Source organism: Borostomias antarcticus (genome assembly GCF_949987555.1).
Source record: "Borostomias antarcticus genome assembly, chromosome: 7".
NCBI lineage: Eukaryota > Metazoa > Chordata > Actinopteri > Stomiiformes > Stomiidae > Borostomias > Borostomias antarcticus.
In genome coordinates, this window is record NC_140240.1 from 24,690,524 (window position 1) to 24,716,530 (window position 26,007).

General features: G+C 47.2%; 1 protein-coding gene across 1 annotated transcript; it reads left to right on the top strand.

The window, feature by feature from the left end:
* The first annotated feature begins 1,667 nt into the window (after nucleotides 1-1,667).
* rps15a (ribosomal protein S15a) lies at nucleotides 1,668-5,476 on the top strand. The gene is made up of 5 exons (XM_084440790.1): nucleotides 1,668-1,697; nucleotides 2,407-2,544; nucleotides 2,766-2,845; nucleotides 3,371-3,456; nucleotides 5,337-5,476. Exons 2-5 carry the CDS (start codon nucleotides 2,412-2,414, stop codon nucleotides 5,428-5,430), a joined length of 393 nt encoding a protein of 130 aa, XP_084296916.1. The 5' UTR covers nucleotides 1,668-1,697; nucleotides 2,407-2,411; the 3' UTR covers nucleotides 5,431-5,476.
* Nucleotides 5,477-26,007: the final 20,531 nt, after the last annotated feature.

Consider the following 26,007-nt stretch of genomic DNA (forward strand, 5'->3'; position numbering starts at 1 on the left):
TAAAACTGTTCATCTTAAAACCCAAGTTTGAAACTGTTGGCTTCACATACAGTGCCAAGGGGCCTAAATCAACAGGGTGGGATTCACGAGAGCCATTGGGACCAAAAACCATCACTTTTGTTTTCTTTTCATTAAAATTTAAAAAGTTTAGGGCCATCCAGGCTGTAATGCCATCAAGACATAACAGAAGCTGTTTAATTGAGAAGGCATCTTTCTTCTTCGGTAGAACATATATCTGACTGTCGTCAGCATAACAATGGAAAGAGATACCATACTTTCTAAGAATGGAACCCAGTGAAAGCAAATACAGTGGAAAAATGCAGGGGCCCTAAAATTGAGCCCTGTGGAACCCCATATGACAGAGGAGCGGAGGAGGATTCCGAGCCAAGGCTTACACACATAGTTCTGTCTGCCAGATAGGACCTAAACCATTTCAGAGCACTACCACAAATGCCCACTAGGTGCTGCAGCCGAGAAACTAAAATATTGTGGTCCATTGTATCAGACGCAGCAGTTAGGTCCAGCAGGACAAGAATCACATAATCACCAGAATCATTGGCCAGGAGAATGTCATTAAAAACCCTTAGTAAAGCTGACTCGATAGTACCACTACAGTACCTAGGCTATATCTAGTGCATCAGAATATCTAGAGTATATAACATAACCACACATGCAAATTATATTTATTACAGCTATTGCATGTACATAACACACCCATAACCCCTCCCCGGTTATTTATTTATTCATATCCATGTATATTGCATATACATAATCCATCCAGACTGGTATCTAATTTATCTTTGTACTATATAGAAATGGTACTTCTTGTGTAACTTGTAAATTTGTAATTTGTAAATAAAGTATTGGAGTTTTATCTGTAATAAGCATAATCTTGGAGCAGGCAGCATTTCACTGTGACTGTACACCGTAGGCCTACATTCCATGTGACGAATAAAATAATCTTGAATGTATAGCCCCCACCTCCCCCCCCTCATTCGGCTGCCGCCAGGGTGGGGTCAATGAACAACAACTTGCTTTAAAATGTTGATATTGCTGTGTTGCACTGTTTCTGCCTTTCATATGCCCATATTGTACAACACACTCCCTGACATCTCACTGCATAAACCTCTTGTGTGCTGTTAGTCAAAGAGATGCTTTCTAGGTGACCGTTTCCACTCCTCGCCCAGACATGTCAAACCACATGGCATGCCCTGTACTCCAACCACCAGGTGGTGGTGATTAATATTTCAACGAGGCAATGCTAAAGATGCTGTAGATCAGAGATAGGTTACAATCTTTCGAAAACATGCATTTGTCATTTATTTGCTGTTCAGTTCAGTTGTCATTTATTTGCTGTCCAAGTAGAGTCGTTCGAAATCCCCAATTTATTTTTGTATTAAATCAAGAAGCCTCTATTCCAACGCTATTTACAGGGTAACCGTATTTACAAGATTGCTTTAAAACGATTGAAGTGGGCTCATCAAACTGTGAAAAGTCACGATGGTTTATTTTGCACTTTTTATGTCTTTATATTGGCCTATATATTAGTATGATTCATTGTATAGCTTAGTAATAACAGACACGGCTCAGTTTAATGGTGGATGTTGTTGGTTTCCTCGTACCAAAAAATCTTGGACTTTTCCCATATTGCATTGCAAGATGTTTCTACTTCCTCTTTCCGCCATATTGCAGAACCGGTAAGGTCTCTCTCCTAACTCTCATTTTCAATCTAATCAAAATCTAGTACATCCAATCATATATTAAACAGTTTATCCAAGTATGCTGCTGTGTTTCAGTGTAGTAATGTTATAAGGTGGGTATTGTGTCGACCAAACGTACGGTTTCGGTGATGCACCACGGCTAATTTGAGGTCCCCGCTGGCCTCTGTGACTTGTGATGCAGGCTGGCCAGGGAGCAGTTAGCATATCGGCTGCCGGAGCGACAGTAAAATACCCAAGCAAATGAATAAAGCTAGCCAGCAGTTAACCCTACAATTGGACTGGTGAATTGAAATTACCTGTGAAACGTGTACAATCGTTAGTGCTAGTGTAGCGTCAAGTCGAGTAATGTTGGTGGTAACGTTATGGTTGGATAAGCTCACTTGGCTAGCTAGCTTGTACATTTGCCTCTCTCCATGCATGGCGGGGATGGGCACGGTTTCTGAACGGTGCTGTTGGGCCGTCGCTCTTTAAGTTATAAAGTTCTTCGGCACAAGTCTGGCGGACTGGTTGGCGCCTGCTAAATGGGTTGGCGAGCCAGTCTCGTCAGCAAGTTATTTTGACGCGTATGCTGCTAGCTAGCTAGTTAGCCTTATAACTAGTCTGATAAGCGTTGTTGGTAGTATAACGCTACGTGAAGTCGCATAGTGTCGGTCGTGTCTGACGGTAGAACTCGTCTGCTCCACAGGCATCATGGTGCGCATGAACGTTCTCGCGGATGCGCTGAAAAGCATCAACAATGCAGAGAAGCGTGGGAAACGCCAGGTTCTGATCAGGCCCTGCTCCAAGGTCATCGTGCGGTTCCTCACCGTGATGATGAAGCACGGTAAGTTAGTGGACGTGGGATGTATGTTAGCCTGAATGCACATGAATTCCTGAAGCATGCTCTCTAACTGCTGTGTTGATGACTGCACACCAAATCCTTTAGCCCCCTGCTGCCCCAAACTCCAAACTGTCCACCCCTGATCAAAATCAAATGTTTGGAGATTGATACAGGAGAGGGTGTCTGGTCCTGAATTGTCCCCTGTCCTCTGCTTGTCTCCCCAGGTTACATTGGTGAATTTGAGATCATCGACGACCACAGGGCTGGGAAAATTGTGGTGAATCTCACAGGCAGGCTGAACAAGGTACTGGACCACTGTTGATGATGTCATTCTACACTGCATCATCTCATCCTACACTGTACTGTCCATCTGCATTAATGTCACTGGGTCTAGTGGGCATGGTTGATGCAGCCTAGTGGTAGTCCTAATAAAATAATAATTAATTTCATTAAGCAATTTTCATTTTGAAAACAAGTGCTGAAAGCAATCTCAGTGTTGAAGTCCTACATGCACTGCATTTTAACCTGTTTGATGCGCTTTGAGTCCTCTGTGAGAAGTGCTGTATAAATAAAATTGACTTAGACCTGCCGCCGGCTACATCAGGTCAAACCTCGACTTTGAAACATGGAGGCTCCCTCTCAGTGGTCTATTGATGCTGTACTTGGCCAGCAACAAACATTAAACTAACTTTATAACGACTAACTCCATTACAGTGTTGATGCGTTGCGTGTCCATGCTGTGCTTTTCCCGAGCTGACCCGTCTCTTGGCTGTGCGGTGTCGTAAAAAATCGTGGCCCTAAAGCCCGTTGTGTGTGTCCTGTGTTTCAGTGCGGCGTGATCAGCCCCCGCTTCGACCTCCAGCTGAAGGACCTGGAGAAGTGGCAGAACAACCTGCTGCCCTCGAGACAGTTTGGGTGAGGATCACCACCACATTCATCTTCCTTTATTGTTACTTTCTGCTATCAATCGTACAGGCCCAGGGGAGTAAAATTATCAGCTTCTTACTCCTCAACCTCACAGCAACAACAACAGAGTTAACAACAAGACAATGGCAGTAAAAGCGGTCATAATACAGGATAAACGGCAATAAAACAGATACAGGGTCATGAAACATGGTAATAGGTGAATGTTGTAAAACGACACACGGCCTTAAAGATGGAACGGTATTCGCTGAAATCCGTAGTTGGGAGAGCCGTTTGAGTTATGTGCTCGTAGTTGATCGATGCTCGTGTTGTGGGGGCCAGAGGTTAAGACAGTGCTTGTTCATTCATATCGCTATTGATGCGCACAGGCTTCCAGTGGCTGGAGAACTAAAGCCATCACGCTAGACCTGAGTAATATGACTACCTCTATAAGAAGTATTGGGATTTCTAGGTACTGGTAAATCAAATCAAACTTTATTTGTATAGCACATTTCATACACAGAGGCAACACACTGGCTTTACAGAGAGCAGTGGGGGAATGGACATCGGTCATACACCTACATATTCCAGGGGGAAGCGAAAAAACAGTTCCCTCAGAGGCCAGAAATGTGAGCTGTAAAAATTCTTCACTGACCTCTCAACGAGATGATTGAGCAAGCTCTTTGAAACTGATTGTGGTAGACTATGAGATGTCCCCAGGTGTGGTCTGATATTGTACCTGTCGGTGTTAAATCTCAGCATCCAGCCCTGCAATGTTTGTGGTCATGAGGAATTGCACAGTTTGCCATTGAGGTGGATTCATCAATGTCACCCAGTGTTGACAGGTGGTTTTGCATGGTAAATGGACTGCACTTATATAGCGCTTTTATTCAAAGCGCTTTACAATGAAGCCCTCTCATTCACACACACATCCACACCAATAGCGGCAGCTGCCACGCACGGTGCTAGCCTGCTCATTGGGAGAAATTTGTGGTTCAGGGTCTTGCCTAAGGACACTATGACATGTCGTCAGGAGGAGCAGGGATTCAAACCGCCGACCCTACGATCATTGGACGACCTGCTCTACTTTCTGAGCCACAGCTGCCCCGGTTTCCTCTCTGGATTTTGCATGTGATCATTTACAGTGTGGTAATTCTTTTATCCAAAGCGACTGTGGGGGTTAAGTGCCTTGGTCCAGGGCACAACGGTAGGCAATGATGCCAAGTGGCCCAGTCCTGAACACCGGGCGAGAACCTACTGCCCGTCACTGCTTGCACTTCTGTCAAAGAACTTTGTTCTGGACTTTTTGTTACTCTTGGCATTGTGGGCTTTGTAGCGAACGTCTCTGAAGGTGCAGATGTTGAGTCAAAAGGGACTTTTCTGGGGGGGTTGTCTTCGGCTGACCGATTCAATTGTCTTTTCTGTGCAGTGCTGATTACGGTATTGATCACATGATGGTATTGTTGCTTATGGCTTTAACAGAGTATGCAACACGTGATCAGTCATTTTCATCTGTCCTGTATCATAATATGCCTGTCCCCGTGTTCATGCACACACTTAACAGATTTCGAGCAGCGGGTGGATGGGATATGATGTTCCCCCACTTATCGCTGTGTAAATCTGAGGTGTTTGTCTGGTGGAGTACCTCCAGTGTTTCTCAGATGTATGTTAGCTCATCTTAGGGTAGTGGCACAACAAGATCTCTTAAGGCATTCCAATGGTAACTCTTACTAACATACTGTTACTAACATACTGTTACACATTAGATTGTCACTCCATTAATGGGGACAAAATTAAGGGGTTTTCACCTTTTGTCAATGAATCAAGTATTGTAGATGGGTGGATTATTCCATGTGCCTGCTGGTATCTGACGTGTGTTTGTCTCTCTCTAGATATATTGTGCTCACCACCTCTGCTGGCATCATGGACCACGAAGAGGCCAGACGGAAACACACAGGAGGCAAAATTCTGGGATTCTTTTTCTAAAATGTAAAGAACTGTGCGAAATAAAAACCAAATCCGATGGACTGGTTCAAGTCTCCGGTCTCATTCCTTCAACATTCAGGAGTTCCCAGGTTTTAATCATGAGGGATGATCTGCAACAGGGGTGCAAACTTGTCAGCTTTTGGCGAAATTCGCCGTTTTGAATCCAAAATAGGTCATTTGTGTTGATCTGGTGAGTTTTTAAAAAAGGGGGGTGGGGTCTATGGGTCTGGGACACTTCATGCAAAAATCTGGTGTTAAAATCTTAAAATCCTGGCGCCCTCAGAACACCAGCTTAGGCGGCAAGTGACACTATTATGTAGTATGCGGAGCGCAGCGATTCATTCGAGTCTGGAGAGAGACTAGTGTTACAGCCGTCTTGCTACTTGTAGCCACCTAGTCTAATGACGCTTTAGCTAGACAACATTGGTGTCTCCTTTTAGAGTGCGGAAGCAGGGAGAAGTGATTTTCACCTTTATTAATTTTAAACTTATTCTGTAATAACTGCTTTACAGTATTACGACAAACCCGACTTCCTTGACTTGCAAAATTGTTTTCTACATACATACTGTATGTGTGTAGTCATGGCACAATTCAAATGGGATCGAGAACTGATCACCGTTGACTACCGTACATATTTTTTCCGAAATAAGGTCCCATGGGATGGCTCTTCCTGCTTCCGCTTAGGCACTCAATTGTGTTACCTTAGTTATGTGGTTTTGTCATTAATAGCTGGCAGTATAATACAGCAACTAATTATGGGATAAGATTCAACATGCATAGGAGACTATTATCCTGTATGCCTACATGTACAGTCAATTCATACACATCCCACAATGGACTATAAAACAGTACCAACATAGAATATCCAAAAATATAATATGCTTGCTGCAGGCTAGCTGTGTCCTTGGTAGGCTACCATTCTTTACTCTTTGCACATTGTGTAGCTAGTCTAGCTACTTTTACAAATGCAAGTGAAGTATGTCAATGCATATTGTAGCAATCAGCAAGTTTACCCCAATACCTATTGACTAAAAAAGGTAAACAATCATTGAGGGAATTTTTTTATTACATTTTTTTCAGGGTGAGAGAGACATTCATAAAAACCTCTCAAATGTTCCTTCCTATGGCCCTGCTGAGGGACCTGTTGGAGGGTCCTTGGAGGCGGGGCAGCCAGCAGAGTGTGGGTGGGCCTGTCTGTAGTGTGGGGAAGGGATACAGAGCTGGGAGGAGCCCCTGGGCTGGGTAGTCAAGGCAGGGATAGTGGTGCACTGGTGAGTGATGGGGGCATGCCTGGGTCTTGCAGAGACGGGGGTTGGGGGCAGAGGAAGGGAAGATGTTTTTTGAAGACCATCCTGCTGTCGACCCTGAAGTCCTTGTCTTCTGTTTTGATGATGGTGTCCCTCTTTACTGTCGTCGGTCAGAGCACCTCAGTCTGACTGTATGTGTGAGGACAGGGAACCAAGGGTCATAATCAATATAATCTGCACCAGCAAACTAAATCTACAGAGTAATGAGGCAAAGACACAAGTAGACCTGACACACACGTTACTGTGTACCACTACTATCCTATCGAAATGTGGCGCCCTGTCACAGACTTCAATCACAGGCTCCATCTCTCAAAGTGCTTTATTAGAAGAGATAGATAATCGTCCACACGGTGACACCTTATAGCTAGCTATCTCTCACCGGATCATGGGCTGTGCACTCGGGGGTCAGGAGCGCCTCTGTCTTGGGCTCCTTTCAAATATGCTGCTACGAGTAGTCTTCAAAGTAACCAAACGTCCTTGAATATGAATGATTTATAGAGATCGATTATCCTCATTTAATATCGCCAATAATGCGTATCCATCTCTATCGAAAACGTGGACAATTAAGCGACTGCAGCGCTGAGTGACATCACAACGGAGACTATCGGCTGTTATCCGACCAGCCTTGTAAACACTCCTATTTGATTCTGGATGTGGGAGTGTTAAATGGATAGCTCACTACTGTTGAGGTACAGTTTAAATATTGGGGGATACCCTTCCAGCTGATGTAGGCTATCACATATTTATAGGCTACCGTTCTCTTGCCTTAATGTTCGTGAAACGTTCTTCGTGATTGAGTCCATTCATTGCAATAGGCTAAAATAAAATAGCTTAAATATATTAAAATCTAGCCCTAGGCTACATTTATTTTAATTAGTTGGCCACCTGGACTAGCCGTCAAGTCACTGTCCTATCCGGTCTGTGACATCACGGGTGTTCGTATGACGTAACATTTACACGTAACCGCAAGGTATATAAAGCTGTAACAAGTAGACAAGCGTCAGTGCGGTGTTTGCGATGAGATTGGCATGTTGCTAAAGATGTAGCTTTACCAATATGCTCGCGAGTGGAACTTGTTCTCTTTTTATAGGTCCTGCTGAGGCGACGCTCCAGAATGTCCATATATCTTGTGTCACTCCTCTGCAGGGGAGTTTTGATTGCTCTCGCTGTGATCCTGATCGTGTCTTGGCTATTAGATCAATGGAGAAATAGCCAAGGAAACACTAAGGTTGGTAATCAAAATTTCATTGTACTTTAATAATTCACAATTCAAATGATTACAGAAGTACTCTGTCCTTATGAAGCCTTAATTACCTCAACATCCATCTGGCATTTCCTTTATATATAAATTAGGTGGAAATCCATGAAGACCTTTATTGGTAAGTTTATAATGATTGTTAAGTTAATAATGTTTTTTTTCCAGAGTATCTTTAACAGTGTGTGTCAGTGTGTGTGTGTGTGTGTGTGTGTGTGTGTGTGTGTGTATGTGTGTATGTGTGTGAGTGAGAGAGATGTGTGTGTGTTTGTGTGTGTGTGTGTGTGTGTGTGTGTGTGTGTGTGTGTGTGTGTGTGTGTGTGTGTGAGAGAGAGAGACAGAGATGTGTGTGTGTGTGTGTGTGTGAGAGAGAGAGAGAGAGAGAGAGAGATGTGTGTGTGTTTGTGTATAATGTGTGGCAGGATGCATGTAACAATACTTGTAAGTGTATTTAAATCATCAAAAGTCATTTTATTTTATCTCAAAAGGGCCCAGCTGGAACGCGTCATGGACCTGTGCGACAGCTGCCTAACCCTTTTGGAAGTGCTAATGATGCATGCGAGGCAGGACTGTCCAGGACCGGATGATCCAGATTCTGTCTCCTGGGATCTGGGGGACTGTGGAGAAGACATGGTGTCTGAGATCCATAGAGGCTCCGCCCTCGAGCCATTCCCTACATGCAAGGGCGAAGGGTCAAAGGGCAAATTTGAGCGGAACGTTCTGCCCTCAGCCCAGGCCAACGGGGTGCGGGGTGTGGGGGGGGTGCTGCGTCGCGGTCGGAGGCACTTTCACAGGAAGTGGAAAAGCGTCCTCCTGGGAACGGCCACATCCAGCTGGATGAAGTGGGTGTCAGTCACAGCCCCGTCTACCAAACCGCCGTTCTCAATGGTGAGTAGAGGAAACAGCCCCGCCCCAGTGGGGTCTACCCACCTATCCGCACCCGTGGCATCCAGTGGTGTCGGTGAGTCTGTCTCTACAGACAAGGGCGAAAGGTCAAAGGGACAGTCCAGACTGAACATTCAACCCTCACCCGGCGCTTCTGCATCCATCACATCGAGGTCCTTAGTCTGTCTGATTGGAGAGCAGACAGCAGATCTTCTTGAGACAAGTATGAAAAACAAGATTCAAGGAATGGCCAACTCGGACAGTCTGGTGAAGGGAGCACCTGACACAGCCTGTTCTACCCAACCACCACAGGAAAAGGGCCCCGACCCTATGACGTCTACCCCCCTATCCAACCCTGTGGCGTCTAGTGGTATTGGGGAGTCTGTCTCTACAGACAAGGGCGAAAGGTCAAAGGGCAAATTTGAGCGGAACGTTCTGCCCTCAGCCCAGGCCAACTGGGTGCGGGGTGTGGGGGGGGTGCTGCGTTGCGGTTGGAGGCACTTTCACAGGAAGTGGAAAAGCGTCCTCCAGGGAACGGCCACATCCAGCAGGGACTGTCTGGTGAAGTGGGTGTCAGTCACAGCCCCGTCTACCAAACCGCCGTTCTCAATGGTGAGTAGAGGAAACAGCCCCGCCCCCGTGGGGTCTACCCACCTATCCGCACCCGTGGCATCCAGTGGTGTCGGTGAGTCTGTCTCTACAGACAAGGGCGAAAGGTCAAAGGGACAGTCCAGACTGAACATTCAACCCTCACCCGGCGCTTCTGCATCCATCACATCGAGGTCCTTAGTCTGTCTGATTGGAGAGCAGACAGCAGATCTTCTTGAGACAAGTATGAAAAACAAGATTCAAGGAATGGCCAACTCGGACAGTCTGGTGAAGGGAGCACCTGACACAGCCTGTTCTACCCAACCACCACAGGAAAAGGGCCCCGACCCTATGACGTCTACCCCCCTATCCAACCCTGTGGCGTCTAGTGGTATTGGGGAGTCTGTCTCTACAGACAAGGGCGAAAGGTCAAAGGGCAAATTTGAGCGGAACGTTCTGCCCTCAGCCCAGGCCAACTGGGTGCGGGGTGTGGGGGGGGTGCTGCGTTGCGGTCGGAGGCACTTTCACAGGAAGTGGAAAAGCGTCCTCCAGGGAACGGCCACATCCAGCAGGGACTGTCTGGTGAAGTGGGTGTCAGTCACAGCCCCGTCTACCAAACCGCCGTTCTCAATGGTGAGTAGAGGAAACAGCCCCGCCCCCGTGGGGTCTACCCACCTATCCGCACCCGTGGCATCCAGTGGTGTCGGTGAGTCTGTCTCTACAGACAAGGGCGAAAGGTCAAAGGGACAGTCCAGACTGAACATTCAACCCTCACCCGGCGCTTCTGCATCCATCACATCGAGGTCGACCATAGTCCGTCTGATTGGAAAGCAGACAGCAGATCTTCCTGAGACAAATATGAAAAAAAAGATTCAAGGAATGGCCAACTCGGACAGTCTGGTGAAGAGGGCACCTGACACAGCCCGTTCTACCCAACCACCATGGGAAAAGGGCCCCGACCCTATGACGTCTACCCCCCTATCCAACCCTGTGGCGTCTAGTGGTAGTCATCATATGTCAACTGACTGTGTTGCAGACCCGCTTTTCAAAGGAAGTCGTGCCTTTAGTGAAGCCTTAAAAATAAAATGTGCCGTCTTTGAACAACTGCCAGCGCTAAACCAGGAAAGGCCTCTTGTCCCATATGGACTGGAGAACTGTCTGGTGAAGTGGGTGTCAGTCACAGCCCCGTCTACCAAACCGCCGTTCTCAATGGTGAGTAGAGGAAACAGCCCCGCCCCCGTGGGGTCTACCCACCTATCCGCACCCGTGGCATCCAGTGGTGTCGGTGAGTCTGTCTCTACAGACAAGGGCGAAAGGTCAAAGGGACAGTCCAGACTGAACATTCAACCCTCACCCGGCGCTTCTGCATCCATCACATCGAGGTCGACCATAGTCCGTCTGATTGGAAAGCAGACAGCAGATCTTCCTGAGACAAATATGAAAAACAAGATTCAAGGAATGGCCAACTCGGACAGTCTGGTGAAGAGGGCACCTGACACAGCCTGTTCTACCCAACCACCACGGGAAAAGGGCCCCGACCCTATGACGTCTACCCCCCTATCCAACCCTGTGGCGTCTAGTGGTATCGGGGAGTCTGTCTCTACAGACAAGGGCGAAAGGTCAAAGGAGCAGTCCAATCTGAACATTCAACCATCACCCAAAGCCCCCTGGTTGCCGGAACTAGAGGTACGTCTCCGTCGGAAGCACGTTCTCGGGCTGTGGAGACGAGCCGTTCGGACGGTCTGCATTATTGGGAGGCTGCTGCCAGACAGGCTCAAACAGGTGACCCGCAGTGACGAGATACGTCATCAGAGACCTCTTGTCCCACACGTTCTGAATGGCAAGAAATATCCAACGCAGATGAAAAGTTCCCAGCACGCTAACAGCCAGGCCGGCGATTCTACATCCATCACATCGAGGTCGACCATAGTCCGTCTGATTGGAAAGCAGACAGCAGATCTTCCTGAGACAAATATGAAAAAAAAGATTCAAGGAATGGCCAACTCGGACAGTCTGGTGAAGAGGGCACCTGACACAGCCCGTTCTACCCAACCACCATGGGAAAAGGGCCCCGACCCTATGACGTCTACCCCCCTATCCAACCCTGTGGCGTCTAGTGGTAGTCATCATATGTCAACTGACTGTGTTGCAGACCCGCTTTTCAAAGGAAGTCGTGCCTTTAGTGAAGCCTTAAAAATAAATCGTGCCGTCTTTAAACAACTGCCAGCGCTAAACCAGGAAAGGCCTCTTGTCCCATATGGACTGGAGAACTGTCTGGTGAAGTGGGTGTCAGTCACAGCCCCGTCTACCAAACCGCCGTTCTCAATGGTGAGTAGAGGAAACAGCCCCGCCCCCGTGGGGTCTACCCACCTATCCGCACCCGTGGCATCCAGTGGTGTCGGTGAGTCTGTCTCTACAGACAAGGGCGAAAGGTCAAAGGGACAGTCCAGACTGAACATTCAACCCTCACCCGGCGCTTCTGCATCCATCACATCGAGGTCGACCATAGTCCGTCTGATTGGAAAGCAGACAGCAGATCTTCCTGAGACAAATATGAAAAACAAGATTCAAGGAATGGCCAACTCGGACAGTCTGGTGAAGAGGGCACCTGACACAGCCTGTTCTACCCAACCACCACGGGAAAAGGGCCCCGACCCTATGACGTCTACCCCCCTATCCAACCCTGTGGCGTCTAGTGGTATCGGGGAGTCTGTCTCTACAGACAAGGGCGAAAGGTCAAAGGAGCAGTCCAATCTGAACATTCAACCATCACCCAAAGCCCCCTGGTTGCCGGAACTAGAGGTACGTCTCCGTCGGAAGCACGTTCTCGGGCTGTGGAGACGAGCCGTTCGGACGGTCTGCATTATTGGGAGGCTGCTGCCAGACAGGCTCAAACAGGTGACCCGCAGTGACGAGATACGTCATCAGAGACCTCTTGTCCCACACGTTCTGAATGGCAAGAAATATCCAACGCAGATGAAAAGTTCCCAGCACGCTAACAGCCAGGCCGGCGATTCTACATCCATCACATCGAGGTCGACCATAGTCCGTCTGATTGGAAAGCAGACAGCAGATCTTCCTGAGACAAATATGAAAAAAAAGATTCAAGGAATGGCCAACTCGGACAGTCTGGTGAAGAGGGCACCTGACACAGCCCGTTCTACCCAACCACCATGGGAAAAGGGCCCCGACCCTATGACGTCTACCCCCCTATCCAACCCTGTGGCGTCTAGTGGTAGTCATCATATGTCAACTGACTGTGTTGCAGACCCGCTTTTCAAAGGAAGTCGTGCCTTTAGTGAAGCCTTAAAAATAAAACGTGCCGTCTTTGAACAACTGCCAGCGCTAAACCAGGAAAGGCCTCTTGTCCCATATGGACTGGAGAACTGTCTGGTGAAGTGGGTGTCAGTCACAGCCCCGTCTACCAAACCGCCGTTCTCACTGACTAGGAACCAGCCTGCCGTCTCAGGTGTCTGCCAAGTCACGCAGACACGTGGGGCCAATGTTTGACCCCTCTTAGGAGCCCCTCAAGACATAAATAACCCCACGATGACCGACCGGCCAGCACCTACCTACCCACCCACCTACCCACCAACCTACCTACCCATCTACCTACCTACCTACCCACCTACCTACCCACCTACCTACCTACCCACCTACCAACATGTCAAAGCCACTGAGGCAACTCGGTTTATTGATGACACCTCTCCACACATGGCGGTCCAGCATACCAGAGCTCAGTTGATCAATACTGTAGCGAGTGTTCTTCTTCAGCATGTCCACGTATGTTATCATCCAGCACCACGTGTTTCTGTACCATGCTTGGGTTTCCAGAGGATGAAGTTTGAAGCGATGAGGTGAGGACGACCTTTGCTATGACCAGCTATCCTCAGTCTCTACTGATGTATCTTTGTGTTCAACAGTGGTAGAGCAACGTAGAGCTCAACATTGTTCGGTCTAGACTAGAAGTCTCATTTCAATAGGGTTGTCCCATTTGAAGATATAATAAAATATTTGCAAGAATGTGAGGTGTGTACTCACTTTTGTGAGCTACTGTAGATGGTGAAGTGGGCTATCTGGAGCGTACAGGGAAAATAGTAGGCTAGTGCTGGTGATTTCTGTCACGGGCAGCATACACTGCATACCCTCAGTCACCTAATAGGTCTTATTTCATTTCAACTTGGCTATTAACTTGATGGAGCATGTTACATTTGAGCAATATGATGATAATATGGCTAAAAGGTAGGCTACAATATGTCACAGTGCACTGGCTACTGCTATCATGTACAGTACTCCTACACATAGTAACTTCAGTTTTACAAGATGCCACAGTGCACTGGCTACTGCTATCAGTACAATACAGTACAGTGCTCCTAAAATACCTATGGTATATACAGATGCCCTCAGCTGCAGGACCATCTCCTTTGATGATTTTACCTCTTTTGAATACCACGCTATTGTCTTAAAATGCCAGCCCCTAGTTCTGGCAGTAACCGTGTATAGGCCTCCCAAACAATGCCCTGCCTTCTCTACAGAATTTTCAGAACTCCTGTCCATCATCCATACAAATTATGATAAGATTATCATCATTGGAGATTTCAACATACACATGGATACTGAGGCGGACTGGAAAGCCAGGACTTTATCAACCTCCTAAACTCCATGGATTCAAAGCGTATCTTGAATTGTAACCTGGGCTGTTATTTGGCAAGCGCACAGGTGATAGCATATCTTGTGCGTCGCCTATAATAGAGAACCATAGAGAATAATAATAATAACAAGAAAGTACATTTCCTGGAGAAAATGTGAGGTGGGCTAGCTGCTGCAGCTGTATGTAACAGCTACTGCTAGAACTACTATGGACCGCGCAATCTCCATGCACCCACTGGCGAAGACCGTGCACCTCTAGCCCACTCAGGGGCTGAATTGTGGGGTCTGTGGCGTGGACAGTGGCGTGATGACGAGACTCCGCCCCCTCGGGTCAGAGCTGGTCGGGGACAGTGTACCCCTGGACCGTGGCCACCTACCCGCATGCACCGGTGAAGACCATGTGTCTCTAGCAAGGTTATTATAGTTAACGAAAACTAACTAAAATACTAAAACTAGGTGTGAAAAAACATTTTAGTTAACTGAAATAAAAATAAAAACAAGACTTTACAAAAAACGATAACTAACTAAAACTGTATTGTGTGTTTACAAAACTAACTAAAATAAACTAAAATTATTGAGAAAATGTCCTTAGTTTTAGTCTTTTTCATTTCATACATCACCCAAAATATTAGGCTTGATATGAAATCTATCCTCCATTTTTTCTTAGCTGTGCCCCTGCGCAGAAGTAACTTGACGTGCGCCAGATGGCTTGTTTCACACGGAGTGAAACCACGTGAGCTCGCGAGATCAGGATAGTCTCATGAGGCTAGCGCAGAAGAAAAAAAAAGAAAACTAATACTGAAACTAATAAAAACTAAACTAAAACTAAGCATTTTCAAAAAAAATAAAATAAACTAAACTAGCAAACCTGCTTTAAAACTAATCAAAACTAAACTGAAATTGAAAATAAAAAGTTAAAACGATATAAAAATAAAAACTAATGACAAAACCAAAACTATTATAACCTTGGTCTCTAGGCCACTCATGGTCTGAGTTGTGGGGCCCATGGCGTGGATAGTTGCGTGGTGGTGAAACTCCACCCCTTCAGGCCACAGCTAGTCAGGGACAGTGTACCCCTCTCCGGGCCACCTACCTGACTCCACCGGTGAAGACCGTGTGTCTCTAGCCCACTCATGGTCTGAGTTGTGGGGCCCGTGGCGTGGATAGTGGCGTGCTGGTTAGGCTCCTCCCCCTTGGGTCACAGCTAGTCGGGGACAGTACAGTGACCTCCGGGCAATTTCCATGCATCCACCATTGAAGACTGTCTCTAGCCCACTCAGGGGCTGAAAAGTGGGTTCTGTGGCATGAATAGTGGCGTGGTGGCGAGGCTCTGCCCCTTTTGGTCATAGCCAGTCAGGGATGGTGTACTCCTCCGGGCTACCCACCGGCCCCCACCAGTGAAGATCATGTGTCTCTATTCCACTTTGGCTGAGTTCTGTGCTACCACATTAGTTATAAAAGGGTGCCTGTACCTTTAAGAGAGGCTGCACATGCACACAAATTCAAAAAAAGCAACAGCTGCCACCACTCTAATCCCAATTGACAATCCTAGACATGGCCCGCTTCAGACAGCTCTATCGTGAAAACTATAAATGTTACAGCTTATATATTGACACCATAGGAATCCTGAGAACTTGCAGAACATTTCTATGTCTGTATAGCTTAAACACTGTAGGCATTGCTACAAGTTTGAAAAAGGGTAGAAATGCAAAATTTGCAGCTCAAAAGTTAGTGCGGCACCATATGTTTCAATGGAGAGCGCAGTTGCCGAACAAATCGTCATTCCTCAAAAACGGTAAGTCACACAGCTTAGATACTTACATTGTACGAATCAGCACAGTTATGGGAACGTTTCGATATATAATATGTGTATGAGCTGTTAAAACTGTAGGCATAGCGACAAGTGTGAAAAAGAGTAAAAATGCAAAATTAGCAGCTCAAAAGCTAGAGTGCGTTGTCATACGTTTCACTGAGGAGCGCAGTTGCCGAAGAAATCGTCATACAGCGAAAACTGTAAGTCACACAGCTTAGATACTTGCATTGTACGAATCAGCACAGTTGTGTGAACATATATAATATGTGTGTGAGCGTTCAAAACTGTAGTAGGAGTGCCAGCAGTTTACAAAATGTGTGAATATTTTCAAAGCAACTGCTGCCACCACTCTACAAACATAATGATACTGAACATTCCACCAGCAGTTTCAATGGCACAAAAACTACTATTAAAAGTTAAATTACTAGAAAACTATAAAAAATATCAAAATCTGAATACATCCGTTAAAGAGCTAAACATCGTGAGCATTTTAAAGTTTGAATGAAGTTTCTAGCACAAAGTATGAAGAAGTTATAAAGGAGACAAAAAACAGGGAGAATAATAATAAGAAAGAAAGAAAGAAATAGTGGGAATATCACCTGTTGGGCTAGCTTCTGCAAGCTAGCTCACCTAATAAAATCAAATTAAAGCTGCAAGAAGCAATGAGACAAGGTCCTACAATTACGCCCCCTTAAGACTGACAGTCAGGGGGAGACTGACAAGACAGGTGGGCTGGCCCACCTGGTAAATACCAGCTAATGACCAGCCAAGGTTTGTAGCATGACCACAGGAATGTCTTGGTGTTGTGAAGCTGCATGGGTGTAGTGGCCAAGCTCTGTATTGCAAGCTTTGAGGATATGATTTCAAAGTCAAAAACAACTTTTTTTAATCATCAAGTTTTGAACCATTGGGCCCATTCTTTTGAAGCCTCCAGGAGCCGTATAAATTAGATAGAAAAACACTTTTTCCATGCGCTGTGAGCACGCCATGGAAATGCTTGCACATGCTCAGTACATGACCATGAGGTTCTTTTTAGCTGGCCAATCTTTGGCCGGTTTAAAAAATTAAATAAAAAAAGATCTCAAAATGCTTTGTAGCAAGAGAAGACAGCTTGTTTAGTGAAAATCTTGTCCCCGGACCCCCTTAGGGGTTCACATCTTTGTCACCTTTTTCACCCCTAATGAGTTTGCACCCCTACTGCAGTGTTAAGGACAAGCTGCCTCGCGCAGTTTTTCAGCCCTTACTGTCATAACTGGATGCAACATCGCTAAACCCAAAACATGGTGTTGCAGGACATTCACTGAGTACAGTTTATTATAAATGACTTAAGTATACAATCAGTCTTTTGGGTAGGTGCTGTGTGGACATTGATAAATGTCGACACAGCTGGGTGTAATAGGTTATGGGTGGCATCTAATAGTGTTGTGCGTGTGGCTGCATAAGCATTTTGATAAGCAACCAGTTTCCATTTAGCTCATTAGACTAAATTATGACAAACCTGTAGAGGGTTGACCCCCCTCTTGGCAGTGAGTAACAATGAATTACTCTTTTTTTTTTCTCATGCCGAATTAAATCCTACAGTGGGCTTTGTGCCCCCAAGCCCCTCGGTAATTAATGTTCGCAGTCAGGTAGCTGCTTTCCAGCTCAAGTAATGTGCAATTAAAATTGCAGTTCCTTTTAGACAGGCAGTGAGGATTAACAGATAAAATGAGTGTGTAGCAGAGAAAGTTGTTTTTTCTCTTCTTTGCCAATTAACTTTCAGGAGTGTTCTGCACCATGTTAACCATTAGGGGAAGAGAACGCCTGCAGGTAGCCTGGGTCCTCACTAGAGAATCGTTTTACTCTTGTTGGAATATGTTTCGGCCAAGATGGCAGCTCAGGAAAGAAGCTTGCTCCATGATGCAAGTCAGTCACTTTGCTTATATGGACCATGTTTACCATGAACGAACTGCGTGATAGTTATGCCATGATGGATATCCCACAGCAGTGGCCAGGATACTGTTGGGCTCAGAGGTGTCACCAGGAATCTTTGGCCCTGAAAAATATTTCCCTGGATCCCTTATATATCGATCAGCGGTGGCTATATTTTTTCATGTCAGCGTAGATTAAGTGCTATACAAATTAGATGTGTTATTCTGCAGAAATGAATATCAAAGATGAACCTGGTCCTGAACTGAAGTATGGCAGGGCATTGACACCTTGTGGCTGAAGACGTATCACGTTCCCAAACCGTCCAAGGCCACTGAATGAAGAATTATTTTCATCACAATAAGTTCTAACAGGATATCGCTGAAGTGCTTTTGAATTTGTTTGGTCAAGATCTCTCACTCTGCCAAGGTGGTAGAGTCCTCCATGCAGCTCCTACCTTCCCAAGATGGCCGCTCTCTGCCTCATGGTCACCATAATGCGGATGCTGCTCCCTCGTCCTCTTCCTCCAGAGAGAGAGACACAGGAAGTCCAGCGGCCGACCCGACCACAGATGCGACCACACCCCCACTCCTCCCAGGGGCGGGCCAGCCATGGGCGCTCCAGGCAGTGATCCAGTAAGACCCACAGGAGGCTCCACTCAGAGCCCAGCCACTACGACCGGCGCAGGAGGAGAGAGGAGAGGAGGTCTGGCTACTCCTGGGAGGAGCACCTCCACCAGGCCCAAGGGCACCTTGCGCAGTCCAGCTCCCACAAGAGGCTCAGGGGAGGGCTGGGGAGGAACCTCAGACCCACCCCGAGACCAAGAAGATCAGAAACGAGTTCCCTCCTTCCCAGATCCAGAGAACATCTCCACCAAGGACACCTCTCCCAGTCGAGCTCCCACAAGAGGCTCAGGGGGGCTGGGGAGGAACCTCGAACCCACCCTGAGACCATGAAGATCAGACACGGAGAACTGAATTCATGCCTGAGATAAAGGACAGCTATTCCCACAGAGACTGATGTCTTTGTCCCAGTCACTGATTTATTTTTAATGATGACATTTACTTTATAAACTGTTAAATAAACTTTTTGCAATTGTCTTGAATTTCTCTTCAAATTGCAGATTGCTTTTTGACAGATATGGTATATGGTTAGCTTGTAACAACAGAAAGCAGATGTGTCATTGTAACCAGACATGTGCATTCATCAAATATAATAGAGAATAATGCTCATATACAGTATGTAGATCACTTGTTTGGTGGCATTCCTATGGGCGCGTATGCAGTATGTACAATGAAGTTTACGTTTGGAATGAAGCAAAGTGGGTCACAAAACATGGCCCGTATACAGTATACCGATCTCTGTATTACTTTCAAAAATGACAAATTCAATTGTAACGGCCCCCTCCTCTTCATCACCATCTGGCACTCGGCTGCTGGTCCCCTGATGACTATTTCTATTTCTGCGACTAAAAGCTGCACTCTCCCCCACGACACGACAGAGCCCGACCCGTTAAAAGCATCGGTTTTCCATCTCAGCTACCCGCCATGCATTACCAATGAGACACTACCACTGATGTGTGTTGATACACAAAGACCCTGTCCTTTTTAAACACAGTCATCCTCCTCCTCTCCATCGCCTAGGGTCCCGTTTCAATACTCCTCGAATGCATCCTTCCTTCCTTCCTTCCTTTGAAGGAGTCACTGATCTGACCGGACTGGGTCAGCGATGGCGATGCAGAGGAGCACGCCCTTTCACGCCATCCAGTCATATCAGAGGGGATAATTAAGGAATGGGAGGGAAGGATCAGTTTTTAGAGAGTTGGGACGGGGCCCCGGTGAGGCAAAGCTGCCAGCCAGCTAATGCATCGCGGCCCCAGCGGTACTGTGTAGGCTAAGTGCACAGAGACTGGTTTCTCTCCCACACGGGTTCACGGCACTAAGCGTCGCCTTTTACACAAAAACCAGCGTCTCCCTCCCGCTGCTTCAAAGCTAACCGGAGAGGTGCTGAAGGCAAAGTAAGGTTGTGTAGAGAAGGCTAAACTGGCATCGCTGGTATTTTAAACCTTTATCCGATGGGGCTTTCCACTGTATTCTGTGTGCTGTGTTAGATCTGTAGTTATGTACCAAGACAACCTTTAAGCTTTTAGACCTGTAGTTATGTACCAAGACAACCTTTAAGCTTTTAGACCTGTAGTTATGTACCAAGACAACCTTTAAGCTTTTAGACCTGTAGTTATGTACCAAGACAACCTTTAAAGTCACACTGAAATGAAAAAAGCTTTCGGTCCCATTTTGATTCCCATAATTGGTCATAGTGTTCACCTATTCAACGATGTATGCCAAAAAAAATACAAAATTCTACTTTTGTTGTAATCTTATATCAAAATATATAATTTCTTACTTCCTGGAAAACGGTAGGTCACGTGCAATGACGACAACAGGTACCTTAGATTTTAGGCCAATAATCTCACGACATCCACCCGTCAATCAACGCTATCCTTCTATCGAATCTGTCTAAAGTTCTTTAAACCTGTCCACTTGTCAATGTTCCAATCAAATTCCTCTAAACATATGTCCCACCCTCATAGCTTGTTTGCATCGGAAATACGTAAAACTACGAAAGTTAGATGATCTCAAACGTCCGTTTCAGTGCGACTTTAAGCTTTTAGACCTGTAGTTATGTACCAAGACAACCTTTATTTTTTTGGACCTGTAGTTATGTACCAAGACAACCTTTCATTTTTTAGACCTTTAGTTATGTACCAAGACAACCTTGAATTTTTAGACATTTAGTTATGTACCAAGACAACCTTGAATTTTTTAGACCTGTAGTTATCAGTTCGTGTTGCAGCGGCCCGGCTTGAAAGCAGTGCCCACCCATGGGCTGGGTAGAGGGAGCCACTCCCCAGGGCCCCACCGTACTCAACCATATGTCAAAGGAGCCACGATGTCCCAGCGGTGCCCTTGAAGTGTGCCAGTTGTGTGTAGGGGGTGGTTGCAGATGTAGAAAGAAATGGAATGCATGAATATTCAAACAGGTCTGCTGTCTCATCTGGGCCTCCGCTGGGAGTGAGACCTGTCTGTGGAATGGATTGCTCCCCAAACTGAGTGTAGACCTAGAAAGCCGGGATTTATTTGATAGATAGTGTGTGTTGGCAGGGAAAGGAAACCCTGTGATATCAGAGGTTTTTCGGATGTATCGGACACCGGTGGCTGTGGCGGATGAGAAAGTTACCAGGAAGAAACTGAGTCTGATTATATAACCTCTCCAGCCCTCTCTCTCTCTCTCTCTCTCTCTCTCTCTCTCTCTCTCCCTCTCTGGAGGAAGGAAGTCACATCTCAAGGGCTTTGTCTCGCCATTTATGACATGCATGAAAAATGTCCGCTGCCCCCCACCGTAGCCGTACGCATGGGTGGCCTATATAAACCAGTCGACAGGACGCACAGCAAACACCTCCCCATGTGCTCAGTGGGCATACACACATCATATGTCACTGGGCAGCTGGTATTGTCCTGACAAACACAAACACACCCCTCTCTCTGTCTCTCTCCCTGTCTCTCTCACTGTCTTACCCTCTCTCCCCCTTCCCCTCCCTCCCTCCCTCCCTCTCTCTCTCTCTCTCTCTCTCTCTCTCTGAGGGTCAGCCCGCCTCATCACTGTTTTGATTTGTCTTCCAGACAGTGTTGTCCTGGAAACCTCAAATGAGGACCAAACACGTTCTTGTCTATCCAGTCGGAGACCCAGAACAGTCACGATGTCGTTTGCCATCCTCAAATTACTGCTCCGACTGTTGCTTCTCTGGTGACAAATGGGAGTCACTGGGATCCTGGAATTGTACCTTATGTAAGAGCAGAACTATAGCCTGCATCTACACATATTAATCATTCACAAGCACTCAAACCATCAACTTGCCAAAGCAAGTTAAGAAATGTGTGTTTGGTCAATCATATCTCTGTTGCCACTGTATTATTACCATTGTATCATATATCACTGGGAAGCCTGTTCATGTCCCTTCACAATGATGTCACATTTGTAAGAATCATGCGTTTGGGGGATTGGTTGATTGGCACCTGATGGGCAGCAGGGGTTATAAGCATGTCCACAAGCCATGAAATTGGAAGCTGAGAGTGAATACTAATCAGTTGTACACATGCTGAGAACATGAAATGACTTCATAATCGTTCTCGTGTGTTCTCAGTTTGAAGAGTGGCCTTTGGATTTGGAAAGGGGTGGATTCCGCCTTATGCTTTCGATCGGTGCAATACCCCAAAGAGACACCTGAGGGCAGTATAGTGGCATCTCTAATCCTAATTCACACTCGTGTATAGATACTCTTGCTGTATCCTACATGCCATATTGGACTAATTATGATTGATACAGAGATAACAGAATTAATATTGAAATGGCGGAATAGGTTGAAATGCTGCACCGGGGTCCAGAAAATAAAAAATGTGCTTTATTCATCTCCCATTGTCTTCTCTCCATAAATCAATTTGCACAGAGTGAAAGGGTTTGAGAGAACAAGGGAGAGAGAGAGAGAGAGAGAGAACTGACTCAGGCAAAGCCATCATTAGCTTGTACTGTATCTCAACTTGCACCTTGAGACGAGTAGATGTTTTACACCTTCTCCCCAGGTTGTGTGTGTGTGTGTGCATGCGTGCATGTGTGTGCGCACTCGTATGTGTGTGTGTGTGTGTGTGTGTGTGGTGTGTATCCATTTAGATGCTGATAACATACTGCATTGAGCTCCATAATCCCTCAGAAAAAATATTGTACAACCCAACATGTGTGGCCAGTTCTATCTCCAAAGGATAAAAAGAGGATTGTTTCCCCAGCAAAAAGAAACAAAGTGGTATATTCCAAGGTGGTATAGAGGTCTAGGCGTTGTCATATTGGTCATTTCACTGATAGCGAACACACACACATACACACACACACACACACACATACACACACACACACACTTATCTCAGCACACATGCCCTATCTCTACTGTGTAATGTATGCTATATTTGTCAGGTGGAGCTGGAGGAGGTAAGAGGAGTTGGGGATGTGTGTGTGTGTGTGTGTAGGGGGAGATCCGGGACAGGGGATGCAGGAGCGCGGAGCCCCGGTGGTACGTGATGAATGGGACGGTTAGAAAAGCGGCAAATTTATGGACGGGGGATCGCTGCCATCCATCCTGCCCTAGCGGACCCTCGCTGTCCTCAAGGGCACCCCCCCCCCCCGTCTCTCTTCCTCTCTCTCTCTCTCTCCCTCCATCTCTTCTCTCTTTCTCTCTCCTCCCCTTCTTCTCTCCCTCCCTGTCCACCCTCGGAGGGGTGTGTGTGTGTGGGGGGGGGGCGGCGCCGCTCCACCAACACACTAAAACAGCGATTCATTAACAGGAAGTGATGAAAAGCTGTTAATGTAGGCGTATTAAAGGGGAGGCCGTGAGGTGGCGTGGAAAGATTACCTCCATAAATTAAAAGTGGAGCGCATGCTTTGGAGTGTGTGTATCACCTTGAGAATCAGGGCACTCGCCAGGCATAAGACACAGAACCCTGCATAGCCTTAGATGTAGGCTTATCTACGCTGCACAAGTGAGTAGACTAATGATTAAATAATTAACTTCACTGTTGGCTCTAGGTGAGAGGGAGCCCCACACAGGAATTCAGTTCCCAGAGGAACAGCGTGTGTTCTTGCGTGTACAGTACGAAAAGCTGGCGCTGATTAATTATTGAGGACGTGGAGGATATGAAAACTGATTAATATAATTGTAATTGTTTTCGCAAATGAAAACAATTCTACCCAGAGCCAGCGGATTTGAACTCCTCAATGAAAGATGGCGTTCAATCAGGAAAACCTGCTGCCCTGCCTGTTGAGAAGGCAGACAGAGAGAGAGAGAAAGACAGAGAGAAAGAAAGACAGAGAGAGAGAGAGAGAGAGACAAAGAGTGGGAACAGCCCCCGGCCTGTGTGAGGCTGGCTAGTGGGTACAGCCCCCGGCCTGTGTGAGGCTGTGTAGTGGGAACAGCCCCAGGTCTGTGTGAGGCAGGGTAGTGGGTACAGCCCCCGGCCTGTGTGAGGCTAGGTAGTGGGTACAGCCCCCGGCCTGTGTGAGGCTGTGTAGTGGGAACAGCCCCAGGTCTGTGTGAGGCTAGGTAGTGGGTACAGCCCTAGGCCTGTGTGAGGCTAGGTAGTGGGTACAGCCCCCGGCCTGTGTGAGGCTGGGTGGTGGGTACAGCCCTAGGCCTGTGTGAGGCTGGGTGGTGGGAACAGCCCCAGGCCTGTGTGAGGCTAGGTAGTGGGTACAGCCCCCGGCCTGTGTGAGGCTGGGTGGTGGGAACAGCCCCAGGTCTGTGTGAGGCTAGGTAGTGGGTACAGCCCTAGGCCTGTGTGAGGCTAGGTAGTGGGTACAGCCCCCGGCCTGTGTGAGGCTGGGTGGTGGGTACAGCCCTAGGCCTGTGTGAGGATGGGTAGTGGGTACAGCCCTAGGCCTGTGTGAGGCTGGGTGGTGGGAACAGCCCTAGGCCTGTGTGAGGCTGGGTGGTGGGAACAGCCCCAGGCCTGTGTGAGGCTGGGTGGTGGGAACAGCCCCAGGTCTGTGTGAGGCTGGTAGGAGGTTTAGCTCTGAGCCAATGATTCATATGTCTCTAGATGACTCAATCACGGCTAATGAATTGTGGTGTCAGCAGCACACAGTCTCGTCAAACTAAAGGGAATGATTCAGGGACCTGTGTTTATGTGTGTGTGTGTGTGTTTCTTTATGTCTGTGTGTGTTTGTTTCTGTCTGTGTGTGTTTGTTTCTATGTGTGCATGTGTGTATGTGTAGGTGGTGTTGATCATTTCTCACAGTATGTTTTTGACGAGTGATGGGGAGTAGAATTGAATTGCGATGTCTGTCAACCCACACTCTCATCAAGCAAAATAACGGGACTGGGTAAGAGAATGTATGTTTGATTGTACATGTGTGTGTGTGTGTGTGGCTGATTATGTTGTTGATCATTTCTCTCAGTATGTTTTTGATGAGTGATGGGGAGGAACATCAAAGCCCCGGGGGGTCCATGTGGTGGAGTGTGTGTGTGTGTGTGTGTGGTGGTACTGACAGCTGCAGAAGTCAGGGCACCCCCAGGCTCTAGTAGACATCTGCCCATGTTGGACACCCTCGGGGTGGAGGTGGGGGGGGGGGGGGTATGTGTGTGTTGTATGTGTATGTGTGTGTTTGTATCTGCGTGTGTGTTCGTGTGTGCGTGCAAGCTTTCTGCTCCTGCCATCCTGGAGTGCGAGCAGCCCTGTACGTGTGAGATCGGCCGCTTCCCACGCCTCCTCTCCTCTCTCCTTCCCCTTAGCGTCACACCTCCTAAACGAGAGTCTGTCTGTCTGCTACCCGCCTCTTCGCCCGTAGACCACTATGTCTGTCTGTGGCGAGCTGTGGGGCTGAAAGCAGACGAGGTTCAGACAGACAGGGTCGTTATGGAACGTCCAAACAGCAACCGGCGACTGGCGGCCCCCGAAATAACCCCCCCCACCCCCCCCGGGTGGATGTCAGCTTTCTCGAGGAAAGTACTTGAGTCTCTGTAGGCTATTGTGACATGTGGAAATCAGAGATTCAAGCAGAAATCGGCCTCGCATCCAGACGTTGTTGCAGGTCTTCCTTGCACACAGCTATCCATCCGTACCGTCTTTGCCTCAGTGTAGCTACATGGACCAATAAAGCTTTTACAACCGTATTGCTTCCAGGTTCAAAGGTCGCCGGGCACAGTGACGTGACACAGCCCATATTGACCTCCACCCACCACCAAACACAAATGCACACACACACACACACCCCAACACACATTCCTTGGTTCCCTGGTCGCCAGGCTCCGTATTGATTTGATTAGTTGCTAATTAAATCTTGGCAGGCCTGGGCCAGGCCGCAGAGGAGACGACTCAATTAGCGCGGATGTCAGGGAATCTAATTCTAACGCCCTCCCTCTCTCTCTCTCTCCCCCTCTCTCTATCGCTCCCCACACCCCTTCGTAATGAGAAAAGGAGAGATGAGCTGGGCGATGAAAGGGAGGGAGGAAAGAGAGGGGAGGGAGAGAGAGAGAGATCTGGGACTCAGATCTGAAAGCCTTGTAACAGTCTCTGAGCTTATCTTTACTTAAGCGAAACCTCTCTGCCCACCTGTAACGAGGGCGTGGG

Coding starts and splice junctions, on each gene's coding strand:
- rps15a (XM_084440790.1), top strand. CDS start 2,412: ATGGTGCGCATGAACGTTCTCGCGGATGCGCTGAAAAGCATCAACAAT. Junction 2,545..2,765: donor CACCGTGATGATGAAGCACG/GTAAGTTAGTGG, acceptor TTGTCTCCCCAG/GTTACATTGGTGAATTTGAG. Junction 2,846..3,370: donor TCACAGGCAGGCTGAACAAG/GTACTGGACCAC, acceptor CCTGTGTTTCAG/TGCGGCGTGATCAGCCCCCG.